This window comes from Rattus rattus, chromosome 1 (genome assembly GCF_011064425.1).
Source record: "Rattus rattus isolate New Zealand chromosome 1, Rrattus_CSIRO_v1, whole genome shotgun sequence".
Classification (NCBI taxonomy): Eukaryota; Metazoa; Chordata; class Mammalia; order Rodentia; family Muridae; genus Rattus; species Rattus rattus.
In genome coordinates, this window is record NC_046154.1 from 5425850 (window position 1) to 5453436 (window position 27587).

Consider the following 27587-nt stretch of genomic DNA (forward strand, 5'->3'; position numbering starts at 1 on the left):
GCCTGCCTGTGCTACACAGCCTGGATGTACAATGGCCCCTATCCAATGTTTGCCAGACCCAAGGCCTCAGACACCCCTGAGGTGTCATAGCCACCTTCCTTATGGCCAATAAGAGTGGGATCCAGACTGGAGCGCAAGTAGCCCCCCAAAACCACTCTCCCTAGAGATCCTTTCTGCTATGTCTACTGTAAGCCCTGAGGACACATATGACCTATGACCCTCCAGGTCCATATTACCGTAAGATAGTGAGATGAACCCAGATGTGGTCGTGAGGGAAGCCAACTCTTGAACCCAAGGGGCCATCTGTCTGTCACTAGAAGCTGCTCTATTATGACTTCAGCCCCATGGGGTCCCAGGGCCCTTAGACTGCTGATCAGAAGCCTGGCTACTGGCAAGATGTTCACAGCGCAGCAAGTGGGTATTGCCAAGCTTGGTGTAAAGCATCCCTTCTATCAGACGCCTTCTGGGAAGGCAATAGCCTAAGATCCTGACTGAGCAACCACCTCAGCCGGTAGACTCTTAGATAACAATAGTCTTCCTCTCTCTGTGCTCTCTACCCAGCAGCTGTTGTTTATACCGCATATCACATACATGAACACATGCACATACACACATGCATGCATGCACACACACACATACAAACATACACATACATGCATGCACGCACACATGCACATACAGCGCACATGCACATACCACATATGCACACACATGCATGCACATATGGCACACACATGCACACACGCACACACACGCACACACACACAACACGCACACACGCACGCACTCACTCACGCTCACTTCACTCACCCTCACTGCACACACATGAAGTCAAAGCTAGGTGGTAACTCCCACCCCATCATGCCAACACCATCATTTTCTTGCAGGATTCTGTCATGCCTTCCCAAGAGCCTCCAGTAGATGACAAGAACGATGGTGTAGACCTTCCTTCAGAAGAAACTGATGGAAGTAGGTGTCCCTTTCCCCAGCTGGGTAGGCCCACTTCTCTTTGGCCCCGCCCCTCTCTTCTGGGCCCCGCCCCTCTCTTCTGGGCCCCGCCCCTGGTCTCCTGGGCCCCGCCCCTTCTTCTGAACCTTGCAGTGTGTTCCTCTCTCCATCTTCCTGTCCTTTCCTCCTGACTCCCTCCTACCTGCTCTCCAAGGTCAATACGGATGAGCTGGGCTGGAAACCACCCTGTACACGGCTTCCCCTCTGTCCCCATAGAAATGGGTGGGGCTGCTGGTCTTCCCTGGTAGCCACCAGGCAGTAGTCTCCTCGTCACTGGGAATCTGGGGCTGAGGGTTTCTTCTTCCGTCTTGATTTCAGCTGCTCTGCACAGCACTTGGTGTGCGACTGCCAGACCAGGTATCTCCCCCACACTGGGCACTACACAGAGCTGATCTCCGTGGGGGTGGCTCCATGTGGGGCATGGCTGCTGCACAGGGGTCATGTCTGGGGAGCACAGGGAGGAAAGACTTCTTGTTAGTGTTAAAAAATAAATAAAAAATAATCCAGAGCCAGGTATGGTGGCACATGCCTTTAATCCCAGCACTTGGGAAGCAGAGGCAAGCGGATATCTTCACGAATCCAAAGCCAGCCTGGCCTGCATGGCAAGTTCCATGCCAGCCAGGGCTGCATAGTGAGACCCTATCTCAAAATTTTAAAAAATAAGGTTGTCCCTTTAGGTACCTTTCCCACCCACATGTCCACCTGTCCATCACACACATGCACGCACACACACACACACTCATTTAGGAACATACTCACCCAATGCACACACATCCACTCATCCACCTGCCCAGCACACACACGCACAAACACACTGATGCATGCACACTCTCATGCACACACTTATGCACACACACACCCACTGATCCACCAGTCCATCACCCACACGCATGCACACACTATGCATACATGCACATCCATTCATCTGCCTGTCTATCACATACATGCTTACATGCACACACTCATGCATGCACTCATGCATACACACATCCACTCATCCACCTGTCTATCACACACATACATGAACACACTCATGCACTCACTTACATACACACCCAGTCATCCACCTCTCCATCACACACACACTCACACACACACGCGTGCATGCACACATGCACACCCACTCCTACACATACTCATCTGCCTGTTTATCACATACTCACATGCACATGCTCATGCATGCACACACATACACACACACACACACACACTCACTCATCCACCTGTCCATCACACACATGCACACCCACTCACACACATTCATCTGCCTGTCCATCACACAATGCACGCACACACTCATGCATGCACTCATGCACACCTGCATACCCACTCATCTGCCCACCATCTCCCTACCCACTCATCATCCACCCATCATTTAGTTATCATCCACTTACTGATTTACACGGCCATCTATCATTCATCATTCACTCACCTAGTCTTTCGTCATTTCCCCTTCCACACAACAATCTATTATCCACCTCCCTCTCTGTCCATTTTCCAACATCTTCCTACCCACCCACTGGAAGATTATATACCAAGGCTTTGAGGCTCCAGATGGTCTCAGACTTTTGATGGTAGTATGAATGCTCGCTCTCTCTCTCTCTCTCTCTCTCTCTCTCTCTCTCTCTCTCTCTCTCTGTGTGTGTGTGTGTGTGTGTGTGTGTGTGTGTGTGTGTGTGTGTGTGTGTGTATGTATCCTCTTGTCTCCAGTTCTTAGAGCTGAGGTTACGAGTATGTACCACCCCTGGCTTTTATGTGGGTTCTAGGGATCCCAACACAGGGATAGAGTAGAGTGCTAGGATTATGGCCATTTGCTGTCACGCCCACTCGCTTTGTGTGGCCCTGGAGATTGAACCCAAGGCTCTGTGCAGGCTAGGCAAGTGCTTAGCCGATTAAGCCACATCTCCAGCCCTCATTTTTTATTTGTTTGAGACAAGGTCTCACCAGGTAGCCCTGGTTGGCCTTGAACTGCACAATCCTGCCTCAGCTTCCCAAGTTCTAGGACCCTGGAGGCACACACAACACCCAGCCCCAAGTGAACTACACACACTGCGTTTCCAGCTAACAGCTCTTCCCAGCCTGATGGGTTTAGCAGATCGTGACACCATCATGAGTAAAAGAGCTTAAAGCTTCTTCCAAGGGTTCTGCCTCCACATTCACGCAGCCAGCCTGGAAGCCGCAGTTGCACAGGACTCTTTAAACCAGAGTCTTTTGCGGCTGGTCTATGGATTGGTCCCTGAGTGCTTGCTGGGCTGTCTGAGGCCTCCTGAGGGGGCTGGGGTTGTGAGGGTCCACTGGGTCCCCGTGTTCCTAGGACACGTGTAATACCCTTCCTTCCTTCCCTTTTCTAGTTGCTTATATTTCTTCATCTCGGAAACATGACAATATCAAAGATGATTCTGAGGTAAGTGAATAAAAGTTTCGAAGCCCGTTGGTTTGCTTCGGAGGCACTTACGAGTCTCAGCGTGGGCGAGGTGCAGTAGGAAACGATTGCACTTGGCTCAGATGACACCAGTGGCCTGACCGAGGCCAGCCTAGCTCTTGAGTTGTGAATTCACCACATTTCGTCTGCTCCTTTGTCCTCCCCGTCCTGGCAAGCCCTCGGCTGCTCCCTCAAGCAGGCCCTTTCCCAGAATCTGACCAACAGGTTCCATCTGGCTCCATCCAGCCTCATACCTACAGCCAGCTCTGGTGTTGTAGGGAAACAGAACATGCCGTGCTCTCAAGCCTCTGCTGGCCATCTCACAGAGCAGACACCACTCTCCACCCTCACCCTCACCGACCAGAAGCAGGGCAATGCGTAAAGAGCAGGCTCTGCGTTCTCCACCCTCATGGAGCACGTGCCTGAACTTCCCACTCTCACAGAGCATGCCCAAGCCGGCAGCTTAACCAAGCAAACGCCCCCACTGACCCCCAGAACCCTCATACAGCCACTGCTGTGTCTCCGGCTCCTTCCTTTGGAAGCCCACAGTCTTTGATTTTGTCCTTTGAGTTAGATGAGGGTTGGGTGCTAAAGTTTTTGGATTCTGGCAAATGGTGCCCCCCCCCCTTCTCTGGATCTCTCCCTAGGACCTTAAGCCTGTCATCGATGGGGTGGATGGGATCAAAATCTCTCAGGGGCTGGGGCTGCAAGACTTTGACCTCATCAGAGTCATCGGGCGTGGAAGCTATGCCAAGGTCCTCCTGGTGCGGTTGAAGAAAAACGACCAGATTTACGCCATGAAGGTGGTGAAGAAGGAGCTCGTCCACGACGATGAGGTAAGCACACGCCCTGCCGAAGTGCCTTGTGGGATCCAGGATGTGCACATCTGTTTGGGGATATGGCTACCTAGGAAGTCATCACCAAAGGCGTGTGGACCACTCCAACAAGTCGCCGCTTTCGCACTTCTGAAGTTTGCAGCGGCAGAATTAGAGCCCTTGTCACCCCCTGTCTTAGTTAGGGTTTTACTGCCATGAACAGACACTGTGACCAAGGCAAGTCATATAAAGGACAACATTTCACTGGGGCTGGCTTACAGGTTCAGAGGTTCAGTCCATCATCATCAAGGTGGGAACATGGCAGCTTCCAGGCAGGCATGGTGCAGGAGGAGCTGAGAGTCCTACATCTTCATCTGAAGGCTGCTAGTGGAAGACTGACATCCAGGTAGCTAGGATGAGGGTCTTAAACCCCACACCCACAGAGAGACACCTACTCCAACAAGGCCACACCTCCTCCAACAAGGCCACACCTCCTCCAACAAGGACACCCCCACTCCAACAAGGCCACACCCCTTAATAGTTCCATTCTCTGGGCCAAGCATATACAAACCATCACACCCTCTCTGTCCATCTCTTCGGGGATACTTTCTGTGGATTATGGGACACCTTGCCCTGGTGTGAGCATTCACATGCACGTATTTGTTTAGCCCATTTTCTGCTCTTTTTGCATTTCTAGGAGTGGTATTGCTAGGTCATGGGGCAACTCTGGGTGTAGTTTCTGGAGGAACTCCCAAACTCTGTCTAACATGGCTGCACCATTTTGACTTCTAGCCAGTGGGGCTCAGGACTCTACAGTTTTTCCACATCTTCACCAACACTTTTTTGTCACGGTTCCCTCTCAGAGCACACGTGCATACCCAGCGTGGCCTCTGTGGTGATGCTTGAGGCTGACACGTCCTTGCCCGCTTCGTGTTTGTGCACTCTTCCGCCATCACCCTGAGTCCCTGCTCTGTCTCTCAGGAGCAGAGAAAGGCCACTGTGTAGATGAGAGTGGCTCTGTCCTTTAGCCACTGCTGGAGCTAAGCAGCGTAACGTTCGTTCGTCAGGTGATAGAAAGGATCCCATCGCCCACCCCAGCCAAGCTCAGGTTGGGACCTTCACCTGTAGGGTGCATTTGTATAACACACAGCCTGCCAGGCTGGCCCTGTCTCCCTGGAGGCTGAGCTCCTGAGTGGCAGTACCCATGACTCAAGCCTGTCCTCACCACCACCAGGTGTCCCCTCCCCTTGCACAGTCTTGAGGCACTACCATATCCTTCCGAGCTGACTCTGGTTCCCTTTCTCTGAGTCATCTTTGCCTAATAGGTCCACCATAGCTGCTGCTTCACAAGCATCCTCTTACCACCTCTCCCCTGAGTTATTTTGTCTAGGATGTGGTTCCGAACAAGGCCTAAGGAGCTGCCCCAAGTTCCCCCATTGACAAAAGCCCACTGATCTCTGCTTACACGGAGCTGAGGCTTTGGACTTCCTACTCTTGCCTCCTCTGCAGTGGAACTCACCAGCCTTGGCATTGTTATGTGTTCTGGCTTGCCAATGCTTGGATGCCAACATGAAAGTCTCCCTCCTGATGGCGTTGGTTCTCCAGGAGTAACCTTCCAGCTTGTTCCCTACTGTTTCGAGTTAGCCCTGCACGGTGCCAAGGGCTCCTGTAAGTTAGATACGATCACAAAGACAATCACAGATAATGCCGGTGCCCGGTGGCCCAGGCTTGGGAGAAATGGAGGAGAGCCCGCCCACTGGTTCCCATCCAAGGATCTGGGTGCCGAGCAGCTGCTCCAAGTATGAGCTGCCTGAGCATGACAGTCAGGCGGTGTAGCCCCCGGGGGAGCAAGTCTGGGTGAGGTAGGGCTAGGTGTCCATGGCACAGAGAAGGGCTTGAAACGTATCCACCTGGTGGCGCTCCTGGGGCTCAGAAAGTAAAACAGAGCGGGTGATGGCTGTCTCTAGCTCACCGCATGGGTTCCCACTGAGAATCTGCTCATCTCCTTTTCCAAAAGCTTTCCAGAGAAGACAGCATTGTTTGAACATGTCTCTACACTTCTTATTTCTACACAACGAGACGGCAGAGGAGCTGGGGGGTGGGAGCCTCATCCCCCTCTGTTCCCTGGGGCTGTGTGGTGGAGCCCAGATGAGGTCTCTGACTTTGCGGCATCCGACTGAGCCGCTGCACGTGTGGGAGAACTGGGAGAGATGGCCCTGTGGTAGCAGCTGATCTCTCGCCATAACTGGCTTGTCTGCAAACTCAATACTCAGTGGCTGTGAGCCTTAGGGAATCTGCTTAGCCCTCTACCCCTTGTACCCAAATTGAATCAGATGCAGCCTTCCCAGGACCCTCACAGGGAGCATGGGCCAGTGTATGATGAGCAAACCCAGCAAGTGCCTTGGGGCGGGGAGGGCGATGGAGGTGAAGTTGGAGGTGGTCACGATAGAAGCGGAGGTGGATGGTGGTTTGGTGTTCAGTTTGGTTTGTTTTCTGCCCAAGGCAGGATCATCCTGTAGCAGACTGCAGGCTGCCTGGGAACTTACCATATTGCCAACCATCCTGCCTTAGCTTCCTTGATGCAGGGTTCACAGGCGTAAGCCACCACGCCTGACTGTGATGTGTTCCTTGAGAGGTGCTTTCTTTCCCTCTCCAAATTGTCTTGCCAAAAACCAGAGAAGAAACGCCTTCCTGTCTAACCCCTGCCCTCTCCAGGGCAGCCTGAGCAGCGCTCGGTGACCTCAGTAGTGCTTCCTGGTCTCTCTTTCAGGATATCGACTGGGTGCAGACAGAGAAGCACGTGTTCGAGCAGGCATCCAGCAACCCCTTCCTGGTTGGCTTACACTCCTGCTTCCAGACAACAAGCCGGTAAGGAGGAAAGTGTTTCTGTAATGCCCCGCTGCTCTCCGATAAGCTAGACCTCAGTTCCAGCTTCCCCCTCCACAAGCCTTCTCCAGCTGCAAGTGTTGGGTTTTTAGGTCATCAGACTTTAACCCTGTGGTTCCCACTGGATGGTGACATCTTCAGTAGACTTCACACATCTGAGCTTATGCCATATCATGGGATCTTCTTGAAGGCATCCTACCAAAGGCAGGTCCGAGGTCCGAGGTTAGAGCACGGGTATCCTATGCTGCCGCTCCCTGAGAAGAGGCAGAGGTTAATGAGCACAAGGTTGCTACCTCTAAGCTTTATTATATATGTTGAAATTCCACTGTTTTAAACATATCTGAAATCTAGTGGGCTAAGATCACAACAGTACACTGCTATGAAAATGGGGACCGACCAGTTGACTTGAACAAACATGTTTATCCCCCATATAGCCCTGTAACCATTCCCCACTCAGTAGGTCAGCAGCTTAGCACCCCCCTGCTCAAAGCAGTGACTTGTACCAAGGAGATAAAATGGCAAAGCTGAGCCAAGAGTGTGGTCACACACTCCTGTAATCCCAACACTCAGAAGACCGAGGCAGGAGGATCATGAGTTCGAGGCCAGCCTGAGGTTACGTAAGATCTTATCTAAAACTGGGCAAAAGGAAAATGGTGCTCAAGGCAGATTCTAGAAGAAGCTAGCTCAGCACTCAGAGCCCTGTCCTCAGTCCTCCAGCAGTGAACTGTAGACAGCTCAGCTCATCAACCAGGCTAGTTATGAAAGCCAAGTCCTGATCTAGACGTCTTCAGCAGCCAGTCCCCCATAGTGCATTATGGAGGGCACGGCGTCCCACAGTCTGTGACTTACAACTTAAAGACCAGGAGAGCCAGCCGTGGAATTCCAGCTTCAGACCCAGGAGCAAGGGCAACTTCTCAGCCCAGCCCCTCAGGACCCTGCAGATGGCGGTCACTGATTTCCCATCACCCCCACTTTGCTCATTCTGTGTTTCCACATGTGAACCCCAGAAGCATCCTCATAAATACATCCCAGATACTGCTTAGCCAGGTCAGCCATGTTAACATAAAATCATAAGCTGCAAGTGCAGCTTGGCACAAGGAGCCGCACGGTCTGCACAGGGAACATTTCACTTGTGGCTCAGGGTCCCCAGCTCTGGCCTTTAGTGGTATCCTATCCCTGCACAGGTCTCAGCTTACCAGAGAAGCCCTGGACCAAACTTGCCTTTTCCCAAACCAATTGAGGCTTCTACCCATGGTGGCTGGTGACACTCCTGCTTCTAACTCCTGAAAGCATGGTGTAGGAAGCACCAGTCTGAGGTCTTTCTCCTGCTCTGTGGCAGCTCTGATTACTATGGGATGAAATCCAAACTTCCATGCATGGGGAAAAGGATATTGTACCCAGGCCGCCTCTACAGTCTGTAGGCATCCCCTACCCTTGCCTCATAGTCTTTTCTCCCCGTTCCTGCCCCTCCCCAGAGCCAGAGTCACTAAGAAGGGCTTGGCAGTCAATGGTCCCCTTTGTGCATCCACATGGCCCTGCCTCTGCACTGCCCTGGCTCTGACCATGTCTCCTGCGCATAGGAACAAGCCCAAGGGAAAGCAACCCAGCCTGGCCTGGGAGGGTGAGGCCGAAGGGTGAGATGGCTAAGAACAGTTGTGCTCTGGTCAGCGCCGCGGGGCTGCTGCTGCTGAAACAGGGTCAAGTGCTCCGACCTCGGGTCACCCAGGTGCAGAAGCTGATGCTGGGACAGCTCACGGGCTGCAGCCTCAGCAGGCTCTGTGAAGCCCCGGCGGCCCCAGTAGTAACACCCATCACATATAGCTTTGAACCGGATCTGTCGCCAACACTGGAAACACATTTGGTGTGGGTGGGTTTAGGCTCTGCATCTTCCCTTGGCTGTTTTGTGCACCTGCTTTAGCCTGTGGTGAATGCATATGGCTGTCTCCCTTTCTGGTTGTGAGCTCCCCTCAGAGTAGGGCCGGCTGCGTGTCTTGGAATCTCCAGCGATTGGGCGATGCCTGTCACTTAGGAAACTGTGGTGTTCAGAAGGGGAAAGCCTTAAGGTAAAATCACCTGTACAAGTATAAAGTGGGCACTTGTGAATTTCATGGTTTGGGGGGGAACCCGTAAAATGTTGCAGCCTGCCCTGGCATCCCTACATCTGGGATGTCAGTGGATCACTGTGGCCCCAGAGCAGGGTGGGCATCTGGGATGTCAGTGGATCACTGTGGCCCTGGCATCCCTGCATCTGGGATGTCAGTGGATCACTGTGATCCCAGAGCAGGGTGGGCATCTGGGATGTCAGTGGATCACTGTGACCCTGGAGCAGGGTGGGCATCTGGGATGTCAGTGGATCACTGTGGCCTCGGTGCAGGGTGGGCATCTGGGATGTCAGTGGATCACTGTGGCCTCGGTGCAGGGTGGGCATCTGGGATGTCAGTGGATCACTGTGACCCCGGTGCAGGGTTGGCATCTGGGATGTCAGTGGATCACTGTGACCCCAGAGCAGGGTTAGCATCTGGGATGTCAGTGGATCACTGTGGTCCTGGAGCAGGGTAGGCATCTGGGATGTCAGTGGATCACTGTGACCCCAGAGCAGGGTTAGCATCTGGGATGTCAGTGGATCACTGTGGCCTCGGTGCAGGGTGGGCATCTGGGATGTCAGTGGATCACTGCAGCCTCGGTGCAGGGTGGGCATCTGGGATGTCAGTGGATCACTGTGGCCTCAGTGCAGGGTGGGCAGTGTTCTTTGACTCAGCAGACCTAACTTGCTGGCTGTCCGTGGAGTCACAGATTTGGGAAGTAACTCAGAGGCCTCAAGACATCTCTAGAAATAAGTGTCAGAAAAGAGCACAAGCCACACAGCACCAAGTCCTCCAAGGTGTCTTGCCGTCTCTTGGGTCTGCCCTAAAGACTTGCTGGCACCAGTCCAGCCTAGGCCAGTTTGTTCCTGCACTGTGCAAACGCTTCATGCGTTTCCTCTGGGAACAAAGCTGGAGAGTTCTGGAAGGGACTGTAGCATTAGCAGAAATGTTCAGCAAGGCCGTTCATGGCTACCTCATGAATTTGAGCGCCTGATGTGGGAAACCTTTCTCCTGGTTGGTGCCGTGTCTTTACACAAGCCAATAGCAGCGTTGTGTGCCAGCCCCAAGAAACCAAGAAAAAGAGAAGCCAGCTCCTCCCTCAGTCAGAGATAGAGGGGAAGGCCGTTTCAGTCGCTGGTACGTTGTCACTGACCTTGCAGAGAACAAGGCAAAGCCACCAGGAGCAAAAAAAAAATCTGATGCCCGCAACTGGGCACAGGCTATGCCTGGGTGCCTTGCCATGCCCTCCTTATCCTGCCGTCTTAATAACCACAGGGGTTATAAAGACTTTCTCCCTGGAACACATCCTGGGTTCTTGCTGGAACTGTTGCAGGGGCTGGATGAATGTCAGTGTGTTCGGCCTCCCAGCAGATCACACACAACAGGAAACCGATGAAACTCCAGGCAGGATGCTAGCGCTTGCTGGCAGCCGTGAGTGGAAATCTAGTCAATAAAAGGCAATGGTTTCCACATGTGCCTGGAGATTATAAAAAAGGCCTCTCTGCGGGGTTGGGGAATGGGGAGGGGGCGGGGTGGGGATAAGGATTTCTTTCTTTCCTTCCCAAATCCAGCAGTGCCTGTTCTGGTGGGCCCCCACAGAATTCCCGCCCTCCGCAGGCAGACAACCACTTCCGTGGCGCGTGGAACGTGCTGTGAGATGGGGCACTTTAAACACTAAAGCATCTGCTTGTGGGGAAGCCGTACCCCATGTCGGCACCGTCTTTACCAGGCAGTCACCAGAATTAAAACTCTCCCACAGAAACCTCGAAAAACAGGGAGAAATCATTTCAGCCTAAGCTGTTCCAGGAAAAGGGGTAACCTAGAAAGCCAAAATGACTCCTTCTAAGCCCCCCTGGTGTGCGCCCCCCTCATTTCAGTGTGGCCTGGGGACAGGGATGCAGACTGCTACTGAACTGTCGGCTAGGGAGTTGCTCGAGATAGAAGGTAGGATTATCGTGTGCAGAGCCTGAGATTCGATCCCTAACACAAGAGAGAGAGAGAGAGAGAGAGAGAGAGAGAGAGAGAGAGAGAGAGAGAGAGAGAGAGAGAAGGAGAGAGCCGGGGGAGGGGGAAGGGAAGGGGGAAAGGGAGAGAGAATATGAGGGAGAGAATATGGGAGATGGGAGGGAGAGGAGAATTTAGTTAGTTTGGCCTGCTGAGGAGTTGCTTCCCCCCCCCTTTTTTTTTTTTAATTTATTACTATTGTGTGTGGGAGGAGGAGGTGTGTTAGCCTGTCTGGAAGTCAGAGGACAACTTTGTAGCGTTGTTTCTTTCCTTCCACCTTTATATAGGTTGCAGGGATCAAACTGAGGTCACCAGACTTGCTGTGCTAGCCTTCCTGCCAACACCCACACTTTCACTTGTTAAGGCAGGGCAAATCTCTGACTGTCTGTCCTTGGAGGGGCGTCCATAGGCCTCCTGGCTTAGACACTTGAGGAAACTCATCCTGCCTAACGTAGCTTATGGATATCAGATGCCACTTGACCCTTGGCGTGTTGCTGTTGTTTTTAAATAGAGACCCATAAAATCTACCACAGCACTGGAGATGGAGAGAGCTTTTCCTCTGAGAGCAGGACATAATCCCCCCCAGAACAGGTCACAGATCTATCAAGAGTAGCCCCAGAAGGCTGGCACACCTGATCAGGCCATGGGAGTGAGGAAGGTCCTTGTGTCCACAGCCGGATAGCACCTCAGAACTGAGCAGCTGCAGGAGGGGCAGGTGATCTGAGAGAGACTTTGGCTTATCCCTCGTTATTAGTAAGAGGAAGGGGAAAGTCCCCTGATGCAAGGAGCCCACCTAGTCCTTCAGGAGCAAACCAAGCAGCCATTAACTGCTGGGCAGAGCTAGGCTGGATATGGGAAGGAGAGCCATTGGGTGTGGTCATTATAGCAAGTGAGAAGGTGACTTAGAGTGAGCAGAGTGACCAGGCATGGTCCTCAGAACCACTTTCCCCCATGCAGTTTGGAGGGGCTGTGGCCTCAAGAGTTTTTCACCAGGGCCCAAAATTGCTGTGAACTTGGCAAGACTCACTCAGAGCCCCTGAGAGAGAGGGAAGATGACTCAGGCTCTTGTCACTCACCGTGTCACACTAGAGCCCAGATTGGAAAGAGCCCGTGTTGAGTGACAGCGTGGAGCTCAGCGTGGGAGCCACGTCAGCCTTCATGCTAATAGTGTACCATCCCAACTCACTGAAATGGTTGCCATGCAAGCCCAGCAGCCTCTTACTGAAGAACACAGCTCTGGCGGCTTAGGCAGGCCTGGGCCAGGGGTCCAGAGCAAGGTAGTTCAAACTGGGACCTCCAGGGAGAAAGGTAGTTCCAGGGCAGGTGAACTGCCACTCACTCAGATGCATTTGTTAAATGTTAGCTCTCCGGTGCCATCTTAAGAACACCGGAAAATAAAAAAAATTAAAAAATAAAAGAACACCGGATAGCTATGGTGAGTCATCAGGAAGCCCTGGACAGCAAAAGGACCCTTGGGACCCTGGGACATAGCTATGTCCACTGAATGATAACACAGGTGTTTCTCCCATTAGGGTGTGCCCTCCCCTATCCGTGAGAGAGCTGTCTACTCCAGCTAGGAAGTGACAGGCGACTCTTGGGTATATTGCTGGAGGTGGGAATAAGTCAGGTCACATTCTCCATAGCCAAATTCTTGAGCCAGTGGCTTTGACTGACAGACCTAAAGGTGATTGTCCTATCATGGGTGGGCATGAGATGGTAACATACCTCTCTCTCTCTCTCTCTCTCTCTCTCTCTCTCTCCTCCTCTCCTCCCTCCCTCCCTCCCTCCCTCCCTCCCTCCCCTCCACTCCCCTCGGAGCCGAACACCCTTCCTGCTACGTTCTGCCTTGCCCTGGGGACAGTGCCTGGGTTCACAAGGATGTGGGACTCCTTTTGTTAAATTGACTCTCGGGATCAGCCCTGAAAGTCTATTTTCTTCTCCCCCACCCCCCTCTTCCTTTCTCTCCAGAGAGTGTTACTATGTAGCTGTTTCCGAAACTTTCTATTCTCCTGGCTCCATCTGCTGTGCCAGGTTCACAGGCACACGTGTGCTACCATGGCTACCATTCAACTTTCTCTCGTTTATTGGTTGATGTACAGGGTCAAACCTAGGACTTTTCGTGTTCAAAGCGGGTGTGCTACCACCGAGCCACACCCTAGTTCTTTGTCTTTGCCTGTTCTGTGGGTGTGGGGGACCTGTGTGTGTGTATGCTGGCGTACTTGCCTGTGACGTTGACTTCAAGTGTGTTTCTCAAACACCCCTCCACGTTTTTTTGTTTTTTTTTTTTTTTTTTTTGAGACAGACATTGCACTCCCCCACAGGGTTTATGCCTCATCTCCCTCAGGCTGGGAATGCTAACCAGGCCGCTCCCCCTCTAGGTGACTGGCAAGAGTGATCAGCATGGTCCTCTTCCTTACAAGATTGAATCCTGAGATGGCACAGTGCCAGCCACAAGCATGAGTCACATGCCATCAGAAAAGGAGAGCTAAGGAAGGCAAACAGAAAGGGGGTGGGAGGTGGGGAGAGAGAGGGGTGGGAGAAGAGAGGAGAGAACCAAACCCTTATTTCCTCTCAGACAGATGTGCTTTTGTATGGGGCTGAAGGGACAATAGAGAGCGTCCGCTCATGGCCCTGAGTTCTGGTTAACAGTAGAACTGCTGCTGTGGGTACCGTTTTAAGAGACAAGAACCATCCCTCCTAATCCTAGACCTGGCCACCCAAAGTCCTGGCTCAGAAAAGTATTTATCTTGTCAGGAAATCTACGTGGGCTGGGGAGATGGCACAGCAGACAGAGAAGACTGAATATTGGATCCCCGAACCCATGGAAATGTTGGGTAGGGCTGTAATTCTAGTTCCAGCCTTGGAAAAGTGGAGGAGTCAGGGGATCTCCGAAGCAAGCTGGCTATCGAGCAAGAGCCGTACCAATCAGTGAGATTGGTGTTTGATTGAGAGACCCTGCCTCTATGAATCAGGTGAGAGAGCTGTAGAGGAAGATTCGCAACATCAACTTCAGATCTCCAAACACATGTGCAAGCATGCATATGAATGTATTACAAACACACACACAAATACACATGTAAAGCCCCCCCCCCCAAAAAAAGATCATTTTGCCCTCAGAAGGTCCCCAGTTCTGAAGACAGCTGGATTTTCACTCGCTGGGGCCTCCTGAAGTGAACTATGTCACCTAAACACTGTTGGGTGGTCCTAATGCTAGACTGTCCTTGGACACTGGAGGAAGCCGTGTCCTGTGTTAGTCTGACATGTGCCTCAAATTCTGCTGCTAGTTAGGACTTTTTCATGATTATTTCTGTGTTTCCTCATGTAATCTTTATTCTATCTATTTTATTCTGTGGAAAATCCTAAATACTACTGGAATTTATCAGCTCCAACTGGTTTTATGTCATATTTGTATGTATGTGTGTGTGTGCAGATGCCTTCTGAGGCCAGAAGAGGGCAGCAGATCCCCTGGAGCTGGAGTTACATGAGGGTGTTGGGAACTGAGCTTCTGTCTGTGCTAAAGAAATATACACTCGTAATCACTAAGCCACCTTTCCAGCCCCCTCCCCTTTTTGGTGTATTACTAAGGATGGAGGCTAGAGCCTCAGACTTGGCAGATGGGCACTTCTGAGCCACAGGCCCAGGATTACCTCTTTGTAGGTGCCTATGGGAATTTTCCTCAATGCCTTCCTGCCTTTGGACTTCGAGATGGTTAACGTTCTCCCCAGCCATTCAGTTGTTTCCTCCTGTTGCCCAGTTTCTCTGATACTTTCTGACTCTGGGCAGAGTGCAGGGCTCGTACACCATGGTATGTAAGGACCAACCCCCCCCATCTACCCCCCCCCCCGCTCTGAGCCACACTGACAGGCCATTCATGGCATACTCTGATTCTGTTCCTGAGGACACCCAAGCCAGTTAGCCCCCTTCCCTACCCCGTAGACGATTTCTTCGAACAAAATAAAAATCCTCTCGTTGGACCAGCTGAATCAGGTTTCCTTGCCTTCTCCACACCTTTCTTCACAGAGCCTTTTCTGGGTCAGGAAACTGGAGTCTGAGTCTCTCCTTCGCACTGTACACAGCTCCTGGTTTGTGTCCTTGGAGTGGCAGGGTTTGAGCCTCATCTCTGTTCTCTTAGGCCTCAGTTGTGGGTCTGGTCCCTTGTTCTCTGTTATGCCAACTGGCGTCTAGGCTGACTCTATCATGTCCTTCTCCTCCGTGCCCTTTTCTGTCAGCTACTGGGTGGGACCTTCTGTTGAGAGCAGAGGCAGGACCTGGGTATGAGATCTCCATTTCCTCTGTAGGCTGTCTGACATCAGTTCTACATACACTTTGGTGTCTCCTGTCTCTCTCCATATAATCAGGAAAATGGCAGAATTTACCTCCTGGTTTGGGGAGTAAATGAGTTCTAGAGAGTGCAGGCCATCAAAACTTTTGTATCATGGTTACTATTTTACTGAGAGTTAGCAGCCTTTCTCAAATGACCAGAAAACTGGTGTAACCCAAGGTCTTGACAACAGGGATATGATCTGAGAACCTGTCATTACATCTCTGCTCCTGATTATCACAGCTCATACAGACTAGGTCATGGTGTCACTTGGGGATAGATGTGTCTCATGACTGATTTAACCCTCTCGACTGGGCAGTCTTCATTGTGGCTGTGCTCTCTGGCCCAAAAGCCATAGACGAATGTAAGCGATGTGCATGGCAGGACATGGCGGTGTGTTCCTATAATCCCAGCACTCTGGAGGCAGAGGCAGGTCAGAGTTCAAGACCTCAAGACCTTCCTTGGCTACTTTAACATTCTCTCTCTCTCTGTCTCTCTCTGTCTCTGACTCTCTTTAACACTCTGTCTCCCTGTCCCTGTATCTCTGTCTCTCTCTCCCTCCCTGTTTCCTTGTCTGTGTCTCTGTCTCTGTGTGTGTGTGTCTCCCTCTCTGTCTGTCTCTGTGTCTCTGTCTTTAGCATTCTTACTATCTATCTCTCCGTGTATCTCTGTCTCTCTTTAACACTCTGTGTGTGTCTGTCTGTCTGTCTTTAACACTCTCCCCCCTCTCTGTCTCCCTGTCTCTTTCTCTCTTAGTATCTCTCTGTGTCTCTCTCTTTTAACATTCTTACTATCTGTTTCTGTCTGTGTGTGTCTCTCTGTGTGTGTGACTGTGTCTCTCTTTAACACTCTCTCCCTGTCTGTCTCTCTCTCACATACACACAGTCTCTGTCTCTCTGTCTCTGTCTCTCTCATACACACACTGTTTCCCTCTCTCTCTCTCTAACACACACACACACAAAAACACAAGGCCAGCCAGCCAGGCCCAGGCTCTCATTACTTCTTGATCATCCCCACATTGTCCTGTTCCATCAGGTTTTCTCTCTGGGCCAAGGTCAGGCCTGGGAAGTAGGAGCAGTGGTCCTAAAGGGTCCCTCTTTCTCTGGGTCATCTCCTGATTAGGGGAGCAGTGAGCTTGGTCACTACCTGCAGCTCTCTCTGGCCCTGGACCGTGAAGCCTACTGCTTCTCTTTCTGCCCTTTCTCCCTTTGCCCAGGTGGATGGATCCATTTCTGCTGGTTCTTAGTAACTTTTGCATGTCTTCTTAAGAATAAGTGATAATATCCACCATCTGAGCCATTAACTTGCTTCCTTTTTTTTTTTTTTTTTTTTTTTTAAAGATTTATTTATTTTATGTGTGAATACACTGTCGCTGTCTTCAGACACACCAGAAGAGGGCATCAGATCCAATTACAGATGGTTGTGAGCCACCATGTGGTTGCTGGGATTTGAACTCAGGACCTCTGGAAGAGCAGTCAGTGCTCTTAACCACTGAGCCATCTCTCCAGCCCCAAAGAAATGTGGTTTTTTTTTTTTTTTTTTTGGTTTTTTTTTTCGGAGCTGGGGACCGAACCCAGGGCCTTGCGCTTCCTAGGCAAGCGCTCTACCGCTGAGCTAAATCCCCAACCCGCTTCCTTTCATTAACTTACTTGCTTGCTGACTTTAGAAGTGTTGAGGGGCTCTGCCAGGCCCCTGTCCCCTTAGGGGTTGGTATGGCTATATGACCAAAAGGACTGTAGACAGTGACAGGTGCTCAATTGCCTGACCCACAGACACCTGTGCATACACCTGTGCACACACCTGTGCATAAGTCTGAGCACAGGTGTTGTCTTCAACCTGGCTGAGAAACGTAGGCATGGCACAAGACAAAACCCGAGGCTAAGGAACTCTGCGTGGGAAGTGTCTGCCAAGCACACAGAGAAAAACTGCGGGAGCAGATGTGACCTTGTATTGTCACAGCCACATACACCCAAGCCAACCCAAGTCACCTACAGAGCAGCTCACGTGGTCCTCCTGCGGGATTTCTGCTTTGAAGAAATGCCAAAAATAGTGCCAAGGTTTTGTCTCTAGGCCTCTCCCCTACAAGAAAAAACAATCTATTTAGTTTCACCGCTGCTTTCATAACAGAATCAGAAAGCTGCAGGGCAGCAAAGATGGCTTAGGGGATGAAGGCAGTTGCTCCACTCCCGACCACCTGACTCGGTAGAAGGAGAGAACTGACCCCTGAAACTTGTCTCTGAGCTTCACGTGAATGCTGTAGCAGCTATACCCTAGACATGCCACACCACACACACACACACACACACACACACCACAAAATAAATGAAAGGAAGCTAGGCATAATGGTGCATACCTGTAATTCCAGCACTCAGGAGGCCAAGGCAGGAGGATCAAACTTCAAGTCCAGCCTGGTTTGTGTTGTGAGAGGGAGGGAAGGGAAGAGAGATCCACCACTATTAGCGGATTCCCTCAGAGCCAGCCCCGTACAGAAATGGCCCATGCACGAACTTACCGTGGCCTCTAGACAGAGATGATGCCGTTCGTTTTACACTTGTGGGGTTTTGTGGGGTTCAGGTTAGGGTGCACCTGTTTTCTAAAGTTGCCGGTTTCTCCCTATTAATGGAAGCCATCATCACCAATGCATAAGTTAGAAGTATTGGCACCTGAGGAAGGGGCACAGCTCCTCCTCCATGGCAGGACCCATAAGTTTGTGATTCCTGGTATGTGGGGGAAATATCTGTGCTTTGCAGTCACCCAGGGAGTTTTAAAGAGATACCTTTGACTAATTTTGAGGTGTTAGACACGTCGTGGAATCTGACAAGCATCATGGGACCCGCCTCCCACGGAGCCCTGGTCATTGTGTGGACACTTGGAGGTACATAGGTAGAGCTCTTCATGACCCAGAGTTGTGTTTTCTGTTTGTCTGCACCAGGGAGGCTACCTGCATAAGGGCCAGATAGCAGACAGCTTCGCTTTCGTGGAACCACAGTTGCAGTGCACCAGTTCTGCCTTGTACTCTGGGTTCTCCTCTGGCCAGGATGTGTCAAAACTCCTTGTGGGGGACCTTGTCTGTACTGAACATGTACTGACATGTGAGGTGCTGAGGTGGAATCCTGGTCCCACATATGCTAGGCAAGCACTCTACCACTGAGCTGTATTCCAGACTCAGGTTCTGACTTTCCTTGGTGTTCCCTAACAATACAGAGAAACATAGTGCATAATTTGACTTTCCTTGCAGTCATTCCCTAACAATACAAGGTAACAATGTGCATAGTTTTCTCTCCTGTTGAGCATTGTGAACAATCCAGAGATGGTTTACACTGTAGCAAAGGGTCCTTTTTATATACAGGGTTGAGCCACAGTGATTTTGGTCACTGACAAGGGTCCTGCAGTTGATCGCCCACGAATATCAAGAGGCAACAATATATATAATGAGGCTGGCTGTGTTTCAATAAAACTTTACTTACAAAATGGACGGGAGCAGACCAGTGACTCCCTGAGGGAAAGCAAAGGATTTTGTGGAAGACTTATCCCATAGAGGCTAGAAAGATGGATAAGACCAGAGAAAGTTGTCTCGGCCCTAATAAAAATATAGCAAAACTTTCTTCAGGACCAGGACACCTGGGGGTGCCTTGCCTAGGAGAAATACATGGCTCCTTCTCTGGTGCTGAGGGCTTTTGTTCTGATTTCCACATAGTAGGGATTGTTCCTCTTGTAAGTATGTAATTTAAAATTTGGTGAGTATTTTATAGCCTGTTAACTTGCTGTGTCAGTTTTCCTGTCTTCCCTGGCTTCTTGCCAGAGCTATGGAGGCTGAATTCAGAAATCTGCTCACAGATTCATGGTTAACCAGTGAAGTTCAGTCCAGCGTGCTAAGAGCTGTTGCAAGAGCCAGGAGAGGAAGGATCAAGCAAGATCCTTCCCACACTGGCTCCCATGCTGGTGGGCAAAATCACCATGAGCAACAAACTGCAAATAAACATTTCCAAAGGCAAACAGTCCAGGCAAACATGAGCTGCCAACCCATATGTCCCCAAGGTGCCCTCAACAGGGCATCTCGGGAAATTATCATGAATTGAATTTTGAAAATTAAGTCTTATTAAATGCAGCAAAGATCTTATTAGTTAAAGAAACCACATGGCCAGTGTTTGGAGACGCAGGGGGGTTGGGGGGAGGAGGGGGTTGCTGTGTGCTAAAGCCCAGTTCCTAAACTCAAAAATTTATCCACAAAGCTCAGACTTGACCTCTGCCTGACCCCTGCTGCCTCTCCACTCACCCAACTGCTGGGCTGCTACTGTCTCAGACTCATCGAATCATGACCACCTCCCTCTGGACCTACTATGTCAGCCCCACCCTTTCTTATCCCGCTTCCCTGATACCTAGCTACTGGCAATTCCTTTCAGTCAAGCCTTGCTCCTCCTCATTTTCTTCTCCCTGATCCACACAGACTCCCTCTCAGCAGATGGACAGGCACAACTATGGTTCCTGATCTTGCCCATTTACATGTTCCTGGGGGTCCATCAATATACAGAAGTTAGAGCTGTCAACCCTTAAACAGTGTTCCCCTGATATGCTCACCTGCCCTATACTTAGCCTGGGCACCTGGCCCATAGATCCCCTCTTTGTCCCTCTGATCCAGGATGGCCCCACAGCTCTTTGCTCTCTCCTCATCCCATGCTCCATCAGTCCTCCCTGTGCTCCTTCAGTCCTCCCCATGCTCCTTCAGTCCTCCCCATGCTCCTTCAGTCCTCCCCATGCTCCTCCCTCCCCGGGCTCCATCAGTCCTCCCCATGCTCCATCAGTCCTCCCTGTGCTCCTTCAGTCCTCCTCATGCTCCATCAGTCCTCCTCATGCTCCATCAGTCCTCCCCATGCTCCATCAGTCCTCCCTGTGCTCCTTCAGTCCTCCTCATGCTCCATCAGTCCTCCTCATGCTCCATCAGTCCTCCCCATGCTCCATCAGTCCTCCCTGTGCTCCTTCAGTCCTCCTCATGCTCCATCAGTCCTCCCCGGGCTCCATCAGTCCTCCCCGTGCTCTGGTCCTCCCCGTGCTCCATCAATCCTCTGCTTCATGTTTGGTCACTTATTCTCCTATCCTTGATCCCAGGGCCTCTGGCCTCCATCTCTGCCTTATCGTGGCCTATTGTTTTTAACCCCTAAAACAGACCTAGCACCATTGGGAATACAGAGATGAACCAATAGGCAAGTGACGCCCAAGTCTATCTCTTTGTTTCTGTGTTTGTTGATTTGTCTTTTTCAGGACAGGGTTTCTCAGTGGAGCCCTGGCTGTCCTAGAACTCACTCCTGCAGACCAGGCTGGCCTCAAACTCATAAAGATCTGCCTGCCCCTGCCTCCCGAGTGCTGGGATTAAAGGAGTGCACCAGGGGTTGGGGATTTGGCTCAGTGGTAGAGCGCTTGCCTAGCAAGTGCAAGGCCCTGGGTTTGGTCCCCAGCTCTGAAAAAAAAAAAAAAAGAAAAGAAAAGAAAATAAAACCTCATAAAGGAGTGCACCGCCACTGCCCAGACTAAGTCCTTATTCCTTATTTTCTAAAAACAGTGCCCTACCTTGGCATCACGTGATGAAGCCACATCTATCATCTAACACAGCTTTAGACCCCAAATGTCAGCATCTGAAATCATGCCTCACACCTCACTGGTTCAAAGCCAAACTCAGCCTCAACCTCCCTTTCAACCTTGACGTTTTCCCTGACCCCAGGAGCTCCCGGGTGGCCCATCACCTCTTTGCTTTGTTCACTTATGAATCTCTGTAAGAGGCAGCAGGTCAGCACCTGGGATGACTCACAACCCCCACGGAGGTTCCACACACTCCGGCCTCGTTGGTGGTACCTTGCCTACAGCATATTTCAGGGTGGTTTCGGTCCCTGATCCATTGCCCTTCTCTCCCGCCAGGTTGTTCCTGGTCATCGAGTATGTCAACGGGGGGGACCTCATGTTCCACATGCAGAGGCAGAGGAAGCTTCCAGAGGAACACGCCAGGTGAGTCCAAAAGGAGCGTGGCCTGGGGATTTCCTCAGAAGGCCAGCAGTGAGAAGAGGGGGCGAGATTCGGGCAGAAGGTGGCAAAGTTGAGACCTTGCCGTGGTATAAGAAAATCTAAGGGGGCTGGAGAGATGGCTCAGAGGTTAAGAGCACTGGCTGCTCTTCCAGAGGTCCTGAGTTCAATTCCCAGCAACCACATGGTGGCTCACAACCATCTGTAATGGGATCCTATGCCCTCTTCTGGTGTGTGTGAAGACAGTGACCATGTACTCACATAATACAATAAATAAATAAACCTTTTTTTAAAAAAAGAAAAGAAAATCCAAAGCCTCTGGGAGAATCTTGGGAGCTTTGCACCCAAGACCGGTCCCTCCCTAGACTTTCAGTGGAAGCCCCTCGCCCAAGAGGCCAGGCTCCCGGCTGTCTTGTTTTTACAACTGTGACATCTTGGCTTTGTCCTCTTCCCTGTAAAGTCCACATTCCCTCAGCGCTAGAATACAGAAGACCTTGACTAGCATCAGGAGAGAGTCCCCGGTTCCGTTTCTGGCCTTGGACAGATGCCATCCAGCCCTCTGTCCTCAGCTTCTCCTCGATGGCCCCTTCCTACTTAGTTTTCCCCGTATGAAGTCCTGTGAGTCACCGAGGCTACTTTTAGGGAAAGGGGGCAGAGACAGCAAATGACTCCTTGCCATCTCACATTGGAATGCTGATTCCAAGGCTCCTCATCTCCATCCCTCCTGTCTGATCCCAGAGAGTGCCCTGAGTGGAATCCTGGATTATCTGTTTTCTTGTATATTTGACTTGGCATGATGTCGTCTTCCTGATTCGCCATGCGGCCTGTTGGAAACCCTTTCCTTTCAAAGGTTGGGTAATATTCCGTTGCACCGAGGGCCTACTCTCTCCCCATCCCCATTCCTCTTCCCTTTCTTCCTCTTCAGTGGGATTTACTGTGTGACCCAGACCTGCCTCAAACCTGCAAGCATGAGCCACTCCACCTTACCCGTGCTTCCTTTATCCATTACTTCCCTGTTTTAGCTTTTATGAATAAGATTGCTACAGGCATAGGCGTTCAACATGGCTTGAGACCCCACTTCCATTTTTTTTCCCTTCGTTTTTTTTTTTTTTTTTTCTTTTTTTTTTTTTTCGGAGCTGGGGACCGAACCCAGGGCCTTGCACTTGCTAGGCAAGCGCTCTACCCCTGAGCTAAATCCCCAACCCCTCCCTTCGGTTTTTAAAACATGGATACAGGGTAATGGATATCATAGCAGCATTTCCTCATATTCACTGTTACTACTGGGCCTCCTCTGCTGTCTCCAGCCTCAGGCATGCATGCATTAGTGTGATACGCACCTTTCTGTTTTTCATGCTTATTTGCTTGTTTGTCCTAGTACTTATGTAAGCAAGGCAGGAGCTTTCCCACTGAGCTGCACACAACCCTAGCTTTCATGTTCTGAGGGTTTCATTCCCACCAACCACACACGGGGCGTCCAGGGTCCCGAGTTCTCTTCACTTACTCTGGCTGTGGTGGGCAGGAAGTGGATCTCACTACAATCTACACTCGCATCTCCCCAGTGAGGACCAGGATACCTCACGGGGCTCCTGTCTGGCTGCCTGCCATTGTCCCTCTACTGACTACAGAATGCCCCCCACCTCAGGTTCTATGCTGCCGAGATCTGTATCGCTCTCAACTTCCTACACGAGAGAGGGATCATCTACCGGGACCTAAAACTGGACAACGTCCTCCTCGATGCCGATGGACACATTAAGCTGACGGACTACGGCATGTGCAAGGTGCCCACCTCGTCTGTCCCCCCGCAAATCGATTGCCTGTGTGTGCCCTTGGCATCCTGCAGAAGTATTCCCTGACGAGGCATTAGCTCAGTGGTGGCCATACTGAGGCACCCAGGCCTGTAACTCTATGTCAGTTTTCTGGTTGACAGTGGAGAATCACTGGAGAGCTACTCCGTGTGAGATTTACCCTCCTGGTCACTCTGTCCCCACAGGAAGGCCTAGGCCCCGGCGACACAACAAGCACTTTTTGTGGAACCCCGAACTATATCGCCCCCGAAATCCTGCGAGGAGAAGAGTACGGTGAGTGTGATCCAGAAGTCTCCCCAGCTGGTGACTTCACTCAGAGCGGGAACCCAGATGATTATCCCCTGCATACCTCCTGAGGGCCACCAGATGACAAATAACATTCCTCTCCCTGAGGAGTCCCTAAGGCCAGGGAGGAAAAAAGGGAACATGAAGCAAAGACAAGCAGACCCAGGTGGGGTCACAGCACCCCTAAGCTGATAGCCACTGGCCATGCATATGTGGAAGAAACAAAGCGCCCTTGGGAATGGCAAAAGTGCCCTCGTCAGGATCCAGATCTAGGGGACCCCGTAGACATGACAATGTACTTCCACTCCTTCTCTTGGTGGAAACAGTCACATGCACCTGGGGTGGGGCATACATATACAGGTACATGTACATGCATGTAATGGAGGAGGGTATGTAGCATGCAGTGTGTGTCCTGCTGTGCAGGTGGGATTACAGGCATGAGTTGTCTATCCCTGACTCGTGACGGTGACCGGCGAAACCGGTCATAAATACACCATCACATAAATGAGTGTGTGGCAGGCAGCGTGTGTGGGTCACCGATCCAAGAGAATGACTGGGTTCCTGGAAGCTGCTTCACTTGAAGTTGCTCAGTAACCAGAGAAGGAAAGACTAGAGGCAGAAATCAGTCTAGAACATGACAGGGTTCTAACTGACCCTATTTCTGTGTGTGCTGGAGCAGGGGGACTGTTTCAGAGATGGTAGGGGATGGCCAGGCAAGACTGAAGGCTAATCCTCCTGCTGCCTAAAAAAACTTAGCATTTGAACATTAGAAAAAGAAAGGCAGGCAGGCAGGCAGGCAGGCAGCATTGGCCCATACTTTTAATCCCAGCATCAGGGAGCAGGGTCAGGCAGCTCTCTTGAGTTCGAGGCCAGCCTGGTCTATAGAGTTAGTTCCTGGACAACCAGGTCTACAAAAAGAAGCCCTGTCACGGGGTTGGGGATTTAGCTCAGTGGCAGAGGCTTGCCCTAGGAAGCGCAAGGCCCTGGGTTCGATCCCCAGCTCCAAAAAAAAAAAAAAAAAAAAAAAAAAAAAAAAGAAGCCCTGTCACAAAACAAAAAAACAAACAAACGGACTGGAGAGATGGCTCAGCAGTTAAGAGCACTGACTGCTCTTCCAGAGGTCCTGAGTTCAAATCCCACCAAATACATGGTGTCCTACAACCATCTGTAATAGGATCTGATGCCCTTTTCTAGTGTGTCTGAAGAGATCAACAGTGTACTTATATATATAAAATGAATAAATAAATCTAAAAAAGAAAAAGTAGTGAATGAATAAAGAGGAAATTGTAGCAGTGTTTTCTCATCTCAGAGGGGTTCTGTGAGTTCTGTGTGTTTTGGCAGTGGGGGTGAAACATGTGCTTTGCACATGTGAACAAAGTTCTTTACCACTGAGCCACATTCCTCAGTGAGAGGCAGGCTTTGTAACTTTAAATCAAATCAGGAGAAAACTCTATCAGTTCTGGTGCCATGCACTAGGAAGCTGAGACAGGGGACTCACAAGTTCAAGGCCAGCCTGGACTACATAGCAAGAGACTATCTCTAGATGATGGTGATGATGATGATGATGATGATGATGATGATGATGATGATGGTAATGGTGATGATGATGGTGATGGTGATGATGACGGTGGTGATGATGATGATAATGATGATGATGATGCTGATGCTGATGATGACGACGACAGTGATGATAATTTGTGTAGCAGAGATGCCCCAGCAGAGCTGAAGGGCCAGGGACAGCATAGGTATCCCACAGAGCAGATGAGGAATCACAGCTTTTTTTTGGACACAGATGCCCAGCACAGTGAATGAAGGGCAGTCTGGCTGCCCAGGGAGATGGATGCTGACTCTCTTGGCCACTTCCCAGCCAACCCCTGCCTAGTGATTCCGCCCGCTTTTCCACAGGGTTCAGCGTGGACTGGTGGGCGCTGGGTGTCCTTATGTTTGAGATGATGGCTGGGCGCTCCCCCTTTGACATCATCACAGACAACCCTGACATGAATACTGAAGACTACCTTTTCCAAGGTTGGTGGCCCACGGTGTATCCACTCCCTCCCGCCTCTGCATGTCCCTTTCTTTCCCTCTCAGAGGTAAGGATGGTGTGTTGCCCCGACTGGAGCTGTGCCTCAGCACCAATACAAACACTTACGAATCCATTCCTCTGGCAGAGAATATAAAGTGAGGTGACCTAGAAACAGAATAAATACCCTGATTTAGCCAGAGCCCCCTTCTGCCCACCCAGGGCTTTCCCTTGTAGCCGGTGCAGGTCCCCCCTTGCTCCTGATGAGTTAATAGCTACTGATATGCCCCCTCAGGGCTGTCCCTCGGCGCCCCCTGGTGACCAGTGTTCAGAGTCCTCCACATGCCTACAACCAAAAGGTAGTACATGAACAGCTAAGGCTCTGTGATAAGTGCAACCGGGTGCCACCAGGAGGTCCCTAGAAGGGCCCAGCAGGCTTTCTGGAACAAGAATGGATTCCAGGGCTACAAGTATGAGCTCTGGCTTAGAAATGGGGCTCAAACCAGGTGTGGGTCACATGGCCTTGTAATCTCAGTTACTCAAGAGGCTGGTAGGAAGGTCAGGAGTTCAAAACCAGTCTGGATACATACCAACATTCTGTCCCTGGGGGAAAAAAAGAACAGGGTTCAGGGACCTTGTAGGCTACCAGGAAGAGCAAACACTGACAAGGAGTCTTCTCATCCGGCCCCTGTCCTCACAGTTATCCTGGAAAAGCCAATTCGGATTCCTCGTTTCCTGTCTGTCAAGGCCTCACACGTCTTGAAAGGATTTTTAAATAAGGTACGCTTTGGCTGTGGTGACAGACCATCTCTTGTGACCCTCTGGGATCAGGTTACCCATGGGATGGAGTGGGTGGATAGGAGTCCCTCCACTACTAAAGATGTTTATTACCAGCTGTCAGCCACCCCCAGCTGTTCTGTACAGCTGATCACCCGCCCTGGCACTGGGGCTCTGTGATGTTTGAGTTTGATTTTTATTGATATAGCAAAACAAACAGTGAGAAAGTAACCCACCAGGAAAGGAACCCCAACAGAGGGAAGGTCAGACCCAGCTGGACAGGAAAACAGCTGGAGACAGTGAACTCCTGTGAGGGAAGCTGGGTCATCCCTTTGGGCTGAGGTTGAACCAGGGGTTTCCTCAGGAGTCCCAACTCATCCTTGTTTGAACTCTGACCCCCAGGATCCCAAAGAGAGGCTTGGCTGCCGGCCGCAGACTGGGTTTTCCGACATCAAGTCCCACGCCTTCTTCCGAAGCATAGACTGGGACCTGGTAAGCCTCAAGGGTCACCCGTGCCCCTTCTTTGAGGTGGGCCAATCTAATGGTAGAACGGGCCCGTGTGCACTTGGGTACTTGGTACGCGGCATCTGGTCATTTTCTGTAGCGTCATGGTTGGTTTTCCAATGCTGCCAAGAACCTGATCCTGCTGTCACCAGTTACTGGGCAGGGTAGCAAGCACAGACGTTGGCTCTGACCTGAGACCATTCCTGATATTAGGAGAAAAACTTCAACTTGTTTCAAACTAAAGAATTGAAAAGTCACTGAAATGTCACCTATAAAATACACCCTTTGAAGAAAAGTTTAAAGATTTGCCCATTGAGTAGATCCAGAACGTGCCCAACTCTGGGACAGCGGACACCTTCATCCCCTCCCTCCCCCCACAACCCCACAACCCCACCCTGATTCTTCCAGATGACTCACAGCCAGCACCAATGGCCATATTCCTTCCCCAAGAAGAACAGGATGTTGTCACACAATACACAAGCAGTTACTGTATTCACAGGACTGTTTGTGTCTGTGGGTACTGGGAGGAATGGGGGGGGGGAGCCAGGCCATAGAGACAGAAAGCAATCAGGAAAGACGATACCCCACAACCCATGACTCATCTAGAGCTGCATTATTACTTAGTCAAAACATCAGGTTCTCTT

At 51.0% G+C, this 27587-nt stretch overlaps 1 protein-coding gene across 1 annotated transcript in view; it reads left to right on the plus strand.

Annotated features, from left to right (window-relative positions):
* Prkcz (protein kinase C zeta) overlaps window positions 1–27587 on the plus strand; it is a 111758-nt gene that overhangs the window by 75661 nt on the left and 8510 nt on the right. Inside the window, exons 7-16 of the mRNA XM_032893433.1 lie at window positions 888–969; window positions 3360–3412; window positions 4078–4266; window positions 7016–7113; window positions 21451–21537; window positions 23195–23330; window positions 23543–23630; window positions 25548–25667; window positions 26363–26442; window positions 26842–26931. Of these exons, the coding sequence (XP_032749324.1) occupies window positions 888–969; window positions 3360–3412; window positions 4078–4266; window positions 7016–7113; window positions 21451–21537; window positions 23195–23330; window positions 23543–23630; window positions 25548–25667; window positions 26363–26442; window positions 26842–26931 (1023 nt within the window). The remainder of the gene's footprint in view (window positions 1–887; window positions 970–3359; window positions 3413–4077; window positions 4267–7015; window positions 7114–21450; window positions 21538–23194; window positions 23331–23542; window positions 23631–25547; window positions 25668–26362; window positions 26443–26841; window positions 26932–27587) is intronic.